Raw genomic sequence first — 12,083 nt, 5'->3', positions numbered from 1 at the left:
GAAGTGCTGGGATTGGCTGTAGCTGAGGTTATTTTTAGGGCAAGGAGCAATCCAAAAGCAATCCACAAATACTTCCAAATCTTAAACAAACCAAATAGACCAAAACTGGCTGACTTTTTTTCCTATTTAGAAATACTCAGAAATAGTCAATTTATACAGCAGAGCTCTCTAAATGCCGTGTACTGAAAGTCTTTGTCTCATGTTAAAATACATTAATAGAACAAGAAAGATGCATCTTTCTGAGGAGACTCAGATGGCTGACATATTACTCTTAATCTGATCTGTCATGCTTGCATTGCAGAGTGTTTCTTTGTGTATGCAATGCTTTTCATCTGCACAGTCACGAAGGCTGTGGTGTGCTATGGGTGACAATCTTTTTCAGTTCATCCTTCAGAACCCTCTAAGGATAAACTGATTTGGGCTATTCCCAGCTCAATGTAGTAGGAGTATCAAGTGCTGACATAAGGAATTCTGCTCATGGGAGGCCAGCTTCTCTCAATGGATAGAACCGGAGCTGATCTCAGCTGATTACAACTACATCAGTGTAACAAACGGAGAGGAGAGCTCTAAAGTTGCCAGATCCCAAATCATTTCTGACACTGGAGTTCAAAACTAACACCTCCAACTATACTTGGGGATCAGCAGACACTCAGTATACAGCAGTCATAGCATATAAACTTATGTGCAGATGGGAGATTGGCAATAAAAAGACACAACAGACTCCTGTGAGCTAAAGAAAGGATTACTACATGAATTCTAATGTTTTGTTTTTTTGCAATTTAATCTAGGTCAAGACTATGTGAACTCAGATTATAGATAATTTTAGAATTACCTGTACATTAATAGTGGTGTGAATAATGAGTAAATTATTTTAACAGTACCCATGATATAGTATTTCTCTTACCTCTTTGACATTTTTTTTTCAGTTGATTGCAGCTTCAGTCGAGGAGTCTGTGACTGGAAACAAGACGCTGATGATGACTTTGACTGGAATCCTGCTGATCGTGATAGAGGTATTTAAGTATCTGTCCTCTACCTAAGCTTTGATGTGATAGCTCACCCCCTCAAAAAAATGCAGGAGGGAGGGGAATCAGAATCAGAATCAAAAATTAGCTTTTCAATCAGTGGGTTATTTTTATAAAAGATGAAAGGAGGCAGAGGATACTGGGAGTGGATATTGTTTCTTTGAAACATGCAGTGGCAGCTGGTAGTCAGCAACATATTTCAATACAAATTGATCAAAATATAGGAAAAATTATTAGAACATAACTGTTCAGAATTTCAAGGTACAAGGTAATGGAAACCTTATCAGCTACATGTTGTGTCTCTCCAAGATTGGTAAGTCATTTAATCACACATCCGTAATTTAGATGGATGTGGCAATGTAGTCACTCACGTGGCTTAGATCACTGGGATAACTGCTCAGAAGTCTTAAACTCTGCAAGACAAACTAGTGACAGCATTCCTCAGAATGAGCCAAGGGCAAGATGCTATTCAAGAACAACCAATACCTGACTAGGTACCAAGAGGAGGCCTGCTTGAACCTGAGAAAGAGCTCCACAGGTGCAACGTGTGACTGCTCCGTGGGTGTACATAAAAAGGTGTGGCTGGAGGAATTTGTTCGAAAGGATGTCTCTTCCCCTGTGACCCAGGAAATGTTGCAGAAGTTGCTGCAGTAGGGACCAGCAGATCCTACAGATCATGCAGGCCACTTGCTCCAGTTTCTACATGTACATTCTCTCCCTCTTCCCTCAAAGTCCTTCCATCCCAGTCTTTTTTCACTAATCCTTTCTATCCTGCTCCACACAATTCCCAAAATCCCTTCTCTGTACTGTCACTTTCAGGAAGACCTTATCCTGGCCTTGCTCTGTCTCCCTGAACTAACATCTGCTGATTATGACTTTATTTATGGGCTCAGATGTCTTATTCCTTTGTCACTTTGTGTGTGTGTCTGTCACTTCATTGGTCCTACAGGACTTGGGGAATAAGCTATCAGTTCACAAAGGACAGTGGAGAGAGTATTGAGCTAGCTTAAGTACTGAAATTATCTGACCACAGAGGCACAGCAGCATGTTTCAGGCTGTTGCATTTGAAAAACAGATGGTTTTGCCTTAGAAAGATAGTGCAAGGAAGAATGACTGTAATTACCAGTGAAATATGAACTCATCTCCTCTGTAAACTGATCTGACTTCCAACCGTACAAGCTTGTTCCTTGCAAAGTACACTCCCTGCTGCTTTTCTCCAGTCTGAGTTTAAATTATTCAAGCAAACTAGCTTCTCCTTATCTTCTTAGTGGAGATGTATTCAATTTGCTCATAAATAACACAAACCCAATAAAGAAGCTTTTTTTTTCTTTCTTTTTTTTTTTTTTTTTTTTGTTACAAGGTGATGGGTACTACATGGCAGTTCCAGCTTTTGTGGGGCACAAGAAGGATATGGGGCGTCTAAAACTTCTTCTCACTGACCTGAAACCAAAGAGTAGCTACTGCTTGATTTTCAGTTATCGGCTTGCTGGTGAGAAAGTGGGGAAACTTCGAGTGTTCCTGGCAAACAAAAAAACTGCTCCTGTCTGGGAGCAGAACACAGGAAAAGATGAAAGGTGGAGAACTGGAAAAATAGAGATATTTCAGGGAGCTGAGACAACTAACAGTGTAAGTATAACCGAATTTATAAGCCAATTGCCATAATCGACACAACAGTTTAATTTCTTAATCCTCAAGTATTCCACCAACTGTTTTACAGGCACCAGCAATTGAAAGGCTTATCTGAAATGGGAAACAGGAGCCCACATTTTAGGAGGCACAGAAGTTATCACCTGGTTGTAATTTCAGAACTGAATTACACAGTTGATTAGAACATTGATGGCAGTAATTCTGTCATTTTGTAAAAAACCTGCATCACATCGTAAACAAACACAAGTTAGCAAAATCTCTCCTTAATATCTCATGCACCAGAAGCATACACACATGCCTGGAAAAATGAAAATTTCTCTTTCATAGAAGAGGATGCTCTCAAACCACACTAAGCTAAACCATTAGAGCAAAAGGAGACATCATGTATAATCAAGGGTGGGCAATCACCTCAGAAGCAGGACATACCAACCAACAGGGAATACTGTGCACTGGTGTATGCCTGAAAACTGTCTCACTCAGGACTTCAGAAAGTTTCTCCTTGAAATTCTGGGGCCTGCTTTCTATTTATATGACTGAATGTTTTCAGTGCTGTGCAAAGGTTTCTACTGTATAATTGATTACTCTGAGTATAAAGGAAATGCGAGCCCTTTCAAGGTCCTTTGCACAGCTGGAATGACGTAGAAAAGCCCTCACATAAATCAGAAACAGACTATAAAATAAAACCCCAGACATTCTATTCATAAAAATGAACCTCCTCTCTCTATTTTGTATACATACTACACTGAATACACATGAGAGTAAATATATGTAGTATATACACAAAAAACCCGAGGATCCAAATAGATTGAAAATGAACAGTTGCAATGTCTTCAATAAATGAAGTGCATTAACATTGCATACTGTGATAAAACTACGTTATTATAAGAGGATTTCACTCAATTTGCATTTTCGTTGTACAATGAAAATAAATAATCTTATTAAAGTAATCCATTCGGTATTGTAAATCTGCACAGAGGATTTTAAATATAGTTCTAATAATATATGGAAGCTCTAAAAACAGCAAGGATTTAAGTCATTAAGTCCTGTATTGTGAAAAATATTCCTCAGATACAGACTCATAATTAATTAACATTAAGAGTTGCTAAATGTTGGGATAATCTATATTTTCCCTGCTAATACATGTCTTTTTTTGTGACAGGTCACTTTTGAATCAGAACGTGGGAAGGGAAAAACTGGAGAAATTGGAGTGGACAATGTTATACTAATTTCTGGTCTATGCCCAGAAGATACCTGACAATGGACATTTGAGTACACCAGATTTAATCTTATTTTTCATATTTGCCTTTTCAGTAGTGTATTTTTGTATCCTTTTCTTTATAAAAAAAAACAAACCAAAACTATAAAACTGTGCCTTGAACTTAATGCAACAATGCAAATGGAAAAATGCAAGGTGCAGAGTACACTTTTTTATGAGTCATTCTAATTCTAATACATGCTTTGAGTGTAAAAGTACTGTATTTTATAATTCAAGGTCAGGGTTTCTAAAGTATTATTTGTTTAATTTTTTTATAAATTCTACATGCTTTTATTTCTTAAAGTTCTTCTCTATTCTTAAGTCTTCTATTTCACAAGAACATAAAGCAGTATTTAAGAGGATGTTGCTACTTCTGGTGACATAATTTTAACTTCTTACTTAGTGCATATGTTGTACCAAAAATCAGGGTTCATCACCCAGTGTGCAGTAAGCCAATCATACACAGAGTTGATGTATTTGTTTATTTTATATTTGTGCAAATGGGTGCTAGGTGGCAAAGCCACAAAGTTAGCACACCAAGGAGAAAAGATGACCACTATTTATATACTGTTAATCTTGATATATTCTACTTATCTAATATATATTCAGTGTTTAGTAGTCTACTATTGCTGAGCTGGCTTCTTATCTTGGGTGACCTGGTGGTCTTCAGTGTTTACTATTCTATTATTACTGAGCTGTGCTGAGCTGGTTTTGTTAGCTTCTTCTTATCTTGGACTTCCTGTAGTAGCACACCCTTCCTCCCAAATTTTGTTACCCCTCTGGGTCTGTGGTCTTTGAAGCATGTCAAGCCCTAAACTTTAATAAGGCAATTCTATTGACAAATAATTTGTCATAGACATTAGGTAAATATTCCACCTACTGAACAAGCAGGAAGAAAGTGAGGAGCTTTATTTCCTTCTTTATGGAGCTAAGCAAGTTTTAAGTGGATCCACGCCTTTGAGGAATACTTTCATTACCAATAAAGCATGTAAAATACCTTGTTTGTCATCACTGTCTTTGAGTCACACAAATCATTGTTTAGAAATTACCCCTTTATAGTTTTATAAGCATTTAATGTTCATCATTAACAGATGATGTTACCAACTGGTACAGAAAAGAAGAGCAAAAACAATGACGATTATTAACATTTAAGAAACTTCACATTAGGTACTGACCTTCAGGAACAAAAGATCTGGACTGCAGCCTACTTTACACCACAGAGGTGAGAACAAGTAAGAAAATTATTTGCACAGATCAGTACAAACTGCAATAGCTGCCGCAATTCTTTCTGTAGTAGATGCAGAAATTGTTTCTCGTTTGCAAAGGACTGTCATATGCAAGATCGTTTGCATCATACCAGATAATAAAAATAATAATCTAGCATAATAAGATCTGAGTAGCAAAAGTGAAACCTCTTTTTGTTGTGAATAAATTAAAAGACAGCTTCTGCAGAAGCACCCAAATAAATCCATTCTGTATAGACATTCACATAAACCACATCAGCACATCACCAAATTAGCTGCTATTGTTTGCAACATTCATTCCAAAGATGGAACTGCTCAGGGCAAAAGCTACATGTTTCTCCTTCAGATGAAAACAGTTAAAGGGCATATTAAGCCTACAGCCATTAATGCCTCAAAATGTTCCTGACAGTTTTCCATTACGGTGAAATGTGAAATCCATTATCTGCTTGATTATTTTAGACAGCAAGGAAACTGCATTGGTAGTATTTGAGAATGTTACATGTGTGCTATAATCAAGTGGCTTGAACTTTGATAACATAATTTGTAACTTTTAGGTCTGATAAGTCTACTTATTCACTTTGGAAACAGTACTCTGCCTACAAGTTAATGGGAAAAAAAGAGCTTCTAGCTAATTACCAAAATCTATACTACATCCTTCAAAATCTACTCAACAGATGTGATCACTTAATCTTGAATGTTGTAACAAAAGGTTTGAATCAACGCTTTTTCAAATGAAAAAAGAACTAATGGAGACATTTTGTCAACAATGAATACATGGAAATGCAGAGGCATGTTCTTTTAACCTGCAATTGAAAGAAACTTAAGAACATTTTCCAGCTATTAGATGTTATTTTTATGTATTTAAAAAAGAGTTTATATTTACTTCATAATTGCTATATTGTTAATTATAGAATCATACACCTGCATGTACTGGAGATGTTGAAATTCATAACAATATATTAATGAAAAGCTAAATAGCAAGAAAGTATGAATAATAATTTATTTGGTCATATGGGTAACTGTTACATTAAAGCTCATCACAGGAAAAGATTTTTAATAGAAACAAATTTCTAATTTTGATAGTTATTAACCTCTCAAATACCTGACCTTAAAATTTGATTTCAACAAAATTAGACATATAGTCTCTCTGACCCTCCCCAGTTCTTCAGGAAGAGCACATAATAGAACTGTAGAGAGAACACTGATGATTAATTTTTATTTGGGAAATATTTAGCTGGGGAATATTCAGCCTACAGTGATTCAGTGATTTTTAATTTTTTTTTTTCTTTTAGGAAGTAGCCCAATACTCAATCTGAAAATCTCTCAATTTCTCAACATTTCTGTAATGCATTATACCAATTTCTATTTCAAATAGAGTCTTGAGAAAAAACTTCTCTTCAGACATAATTGAGAAACCATTTTAAAAGTGATCTTTCTAGATTCTCAGACTAAAGCTAACTTAAATCCCACATTTAGAGTGTTTTATTAATTCATTTCAAATGAAAGGGAAATATTTCAAAGCTAAATATTATGTAGAATAATACAATATATTACAAAAAAAGTGTATTTGATGCTGATAGAATATTTCCCTAGACTTGCTTCAAAACAGTATTTAATCCTTTTCTCTTCATATATTTCTTTTTACTTCCATGAAAAGATGGTGCTTCTCCAACAAGTTGGATGGTGTGCAGGATCACTGAATAGCTCCCCAGACATGGTCTAACAGGGCCCAAGTCCAAGCTCTTCCTCAAATGATTCCCAGGCAGAGCTTGGGAGTCAAAATGCTCCAAGAATCATTCCCAGGAGGCAGTTCACTCGCAAAAGCCCCATTTTTTTTTTTGTTGGCATGTTTAATTTTCTACTATTAATTTTCTGCTATTGTTCTGTAGACAGACAATAGCAAAGTTAGCAGCTCATTCAGGCAGTTGAAATCTTCCAGACCTGACTGCCCTGCTCCACTGCTTTATTCTGGCTATACAGGGAACATCAGGGAACATCAGGGAACATTTTTGATGCCCAAAATCTGCTTGCTGAACTGGACACCTCTGGTGTAGAGTCAGTAAATCAGACTTAGGCACGTAAAGCAGTTGATCAGAATCTGGCCTTAAGTTCAGGTTGATAGCAGTTTAACATTAAATTTCTGGATTTTTATTCACTGCAGGTTATTACAGTCATCATAATCTCTGTGTTTTAATTCACTGCAGTGTTATATTTTCTTGCTATACTTGATACATGGTATTTTTGTGTACTGCATTAGGATTTGTCTTCCCACCTGAAAAATTACTCAATTTACAATTATATTAGTAACATAAAAAAAGGAAGTCACAAACATGATAAAATGGTACAAAATACTGATAAAAAACTTTAATAAGTACATGCCATAAAGTAATCAGAAACAATATACTTCAAATTCACCCACAAAAAAACTATTCTCCCCTCAAGCACTAATTTTATTCTAAACTCAGTAATGTTCACAGCTGATTTTAAAAGTGCTAGAACATATACTGTACTCAAGAAAGCCACATGTTCACTAACAGTGAGTTACTCATTAACATCATCTTCCTACTCAGGATGTAAATATATGGCAGTCCTAATTTTCTTTCTCTTCTTTGAAACTTCCAGAATGTTAAAAGTCACCTTTTCTAAAGGTAAAGGGGACTTGTAGAATGGCCTGACTATGTGCACTATTGAAAATGTGTGTCAGAGTGGGAATAGCAAGATAATAATGTTTGCCTTTATGGTTCAAACAGTCAAACTGAAAGGTGTCTGCAAAGAATCTTGTGATACTGAATGACTGTGCAAGCAAATTGGATATGAAAATTAACTGTAGATCACTGCAAAGGAATGGAATAGGAATAAATAATCTTCTTTATATCATAGATGTAGTCCGTGGCTCCGAATTAGCTTATACCTCTAAGGAAAATGATCTGAGAATGACTGTATTTTCCTTTGGAATGCTCACTTGCACTGAAAAAGACAAAAAAAGCACATCAAGCACGTAAATGTCCCATGTCCAGATCCATTTCCCATGTATTTGTCCCATATTTCCTGTACTGACATTGCTGTCCACCATGTCATACAGGGGTACTTTGTAGTTGATCTCATTGCTGGTTCCTTCAGGAGAAGCGTCAATGGATTTAAATCATGTTCATCATAGTTTGAGAGCTCTGTTCTTTAACATCTACTTACTATTTCAAGGGCACTGTGTGTATGTAAAGAACCCCAGGGCTGTCACAACAAATTCATATTTGACTAGCTAACATCAGATTGGTTCACTGTGTATGCATAGCGGAAAAGGAGACACGGAGAGACATGGATGTTTACCTCAATTTCTCTCAAGTGAATTCTCTGCAGTACTTAACTAAGCAAGTTACTCAGATGGCTTTGTAACACTCCACTGACTCTGGCAGAATTTCTTCACAGATACTCCTGGCAATGCAATTTCAGGTCTTCCTAGTGGCATGATACCCCCACCACATAGTGGTATTCCTGCCAGGAGGAAGAGCCAGGAAACACATGGGAAATGTCTCATTAACGTTACCCAGTTGACTTAATGTGCATCATCCTCATAATCCTCTCTAAGTTCAGGACGTTCCAGTGTTACAGAAAATGCACAGGGATCTCAGGACATGGAAGTAAACAGCATGGACAGCCGTACCAGGAGAGCTGAGCAGCACTACTGCCAAGGTCATCCACTGCTCGGTGTTGAAGGTTTTATCTGATCACACATAAGCAGCACCAGTTCAATGCCAGACTGAGAAAATTCAGGGTCTCTTCCATCTCCCTCTCAGAACTGGATCAGATGAAACACATGAAAGTGACTCTAGAAATGAACAGCCACCCAAGACATTATACTTTGTGTGAATCAACACACTCCAAATGCTGTGATGGGAGGTACTCTCACAGAATGAAATCTGTCCAAGTCCCAAAGTATGGTCCAATTCTTGGACTTTCACAGCCTATGGACACGACATTTGTGTAGGATTCTCTTCCATGTATCATTAAGGATGGAGGAACAGATGACTGTTTAAAACATTTCATCCCATTTCATTATCATTCACCTCATAGTGTTCACATTATATTTTTCCTCACTTGCTAGCAGGAAGGTAGGGAGCCTTTTCATTAACTGAATCATATTCCTATATCATAGATAGACTTGGGCTTTTTTTTCTGGGAATTCTAAAATCAATATAAATTCAGACTTATTGGCATGATAACCACCTTCAAACGAATAAACCTTAAACTGAAGAAAGGTCTCCAGAAAGAACTACAGTGGTGAACCACGAAATGAATGTCCTGGGTCCTGTTATGACATGATATGACATAATTTTTTAAAATAAAATAAAAATATAAACAGTAATTTTATGAATAAATAATAGCCAAGCACTTTGTTTTGATTTTCTCCTTTAAATAGAACCACTGTTTTAGGGAAAAAAAACATGGAAGCTTATTTGAAACTTATATTATTCTTTACAGGAACCTTATGACAGATATTGACCAACATTTTTCCAACTAGTTCTGTGGATACTTAATACTTTATCAGCTGGCAGAATATCTCACTGTTGAATAGAAGCCTATGTTTTTAGAGAAGCAGATATTTATCACTGCCAATACTGAAGTCTCAAGGAAGTTGTCACTGTTAGAGTACCACTGATATTATCCTGTTAAACCATGCAAACACAAAGATGTACATATATATCCTTACACACATATGTATGAATTTAATGAGCATATAATTTTAATTCTATTTTTGTTTTGATTTGGTTTACTTCATAGGGAATTGAGAAAACATCATCATATCTGTTCTATAAATGGGAAACTGGAATGATCCCTTATTCCTTAGATTGAAGAACATTTAATGGCAATGCCCGAGCAATTCTTTGAGTGAGGAACACACCTCCAAGAGGGACACCCTCCACTTTGATCCCTGCTCAAAGGAGGGTCAATCACGAGGAACAACTCACATTCCTTTTTGTGCCTTCCTGCCAAGGGAGCTCTGTGCCTTTGCAGTAGGCAAGGCATTTCCAGCTGAGGGCATGAAGAATCCTATATGTACTGTGCTCACAACCATACAAATAGAGAAAGACTAAAGAAAGCTATCATTCAAGAGCCCTATCCTGGGAGCCCCAAACTGAAACTAAACTGCTAACTCTTGAATATTGCAATGATAGTTGCTGCTGAGTTCATGACATATGAATGCTGCATAAATACTACAAAATATTTAAGATAGACCATTGGATGACACTCCATATTTGGACCTGGAAGGTTCTGATCCTGTTCTGCTAGTATGTTAGTGTGCCATTTCTGAACATGCTTCATGTCATGCTTCAAATTCTTCCTCTCTTGTTTCATAAAACTCTTGGGGATAGATTTTGTCCCACACTTTGTTGCCATGTGAGCCACAAAGACAAGGCAAAAAGGAAGCCTGGTTGCAACAGTGGCCTCTAGCTAGTCAGGGCTAGCCATTGCACCATGCCTTCAATCAGAGAGAAATTTGTGAGCTTGGCACAAACACATTGTGAGTTAAGTATTAAACAGAATTAGCACTTTTTTGGGTTCTTCAGCTATCAGTGTAAAATGTACCCACTGCATCACTAGCAAGGAAAGGTTTGAGACCACTCAGTAATGAGCACTGATGACCTGATTCAGTACAATAATTTAATAAATTAAGCAATTTGTGATTTTTTTACATCCTATACAACAATGCATGGCTTTTTTTTTCCTTTGTGATTAGAACTGGTGATGTTCATTATGTGAAAATAGGGAAAAAGAGATATGTCTGCAGTATACAATATTCTTGCTGAAACATATTGTCAAGTTCAGGTAGGTAAAGTCATATTACTGACAGCAGAGGGCAACACAGGTCTCATTAGTGAATAAACCCCAAAACATGTATTAAAAAAAATCATACTGACTTTTTACTGCATCTGAGAATAAACCCCAGCATTACCTGTACATTTGCTGTAGAGCCAAAATTCTGTAAGTATTAATCATTCTGAACACCTGTGTAAAACATATGTGAAAGAGGAAAGCAATGACAAATACCTTTGCTTCGACTAAAACACATCAAATTTTAGATGTTGACGCATAATCTGATATCTCCATCACACTTCATTATATCCAAAAGCTGCAACTGTGTTAAGTTTTATAATAGTTTTTTTCTTTAACCCTGTGCACAGCTCCATGTGTCATCCAAAAGATGAGCTGGTTATACCTAAAGCAGTACAGTACCATGTTGAAAAAGAGAAGTTTTACAATGTTTTTTTCTGCTCTCCATTGGCCTTAGGTCTGATACTCACCTGGTGTGTCGCACTGCCTTTCCCAAGCTGTGTTTGCTTAAAAAGGACCATGTCGTGACTGATGTTAATGTTTAAAATCACATGAATACCATCTATTTTTCATTCATCTCAGGGCTAAGGGGAGCATGGCGGGGCTCCCTTCACCACAGAGATGGGCACTGGAGGAAGGCCATGCTCTGCACAGGGGCCCCAGGGCAGCATTGTGGTGCCCCTTTCAGCCCATGGCCATGTCAGATGCCAGTCCCATGACCAAAACGTGCTGACAGTCTCCGCGGAAGCTGTGCACTCACACCTGAGGCTGCTCGTGAAAGCAAGTTATTTCTGCACCTGCTGCCCTCTCCAGAATGCTTTCACCCTGTGGCAGCTCTGGAGGACAGCACTGGAGACCCCACTGAATACACCCCCCACCCACCACAGCCCTCTGACAACAGAATCACAGATTCATGAGATCATCAAGTCCAACCTATGACTGACGGAACACCACCATGCCAATTAGACCATGGCACTAAGTGCCAAGTCCAGTCTTTGCTTAAACATCTCCTGGAACTGTAACTCCAGTACCTCCCTGGGCAGTCCACTCCAGCATCTAACTGCCATTTCTGTAAAGAAACTC

General features: G+C 37.4%; 1 protein-coding gene across 1 annotated transcript in view; it reads left to right on the top strand.

Moving 5' to 3' along the window:
• EGFL6 (EGF like domain multiple 6) overlaps positions 1–4,478 on the top strand; it is a 36,909-nt gene extending 32,431 nt beyond the window's left edge. Inside the window, exons 10-12 of the mRNA XM_027725193.2 lie at positions 927–1,013; positions 2,386–2,651; positions 3,832–4,478. Coding sequence (XP_027580994.2) covers positions 927–1,013; positions 2,386–2,651; positions 3,832–3,927 — 449 coding nt within the window. The 3' untranslated portion in view covers positions 3,928–4,478. The remainder of the gene's footprint in view (positions 1–926; positions 1,014–2,385; positions 2,652–3,831) is intronic.
• Positions 4,479–12,083: the final 7,605 nt, after the last annotated feature.

This window comes from Pipra filicauda, unplaced genomic scaffold (genome assembly GCF_003945595.2).
Source record: "Pipra filicauda isolate LSUMZ 115617 unplaced genomic scaffold, ASM394559v2 scaffold180_size1756469_pilon, whole genome shotgun sequence".
Taxonomy (NCBI): domain Eukaryota; kingdom Metazoa; phylum Chordata; class Aves; order Passeriformes; family Pipridae; genus Pipra; species Pipra filicauda.
The sequence above is the reverse complement of the archived record's forward strand: the minus strand, read 5'-3'. Positions and strand labels throughout refer to the sequence as shown.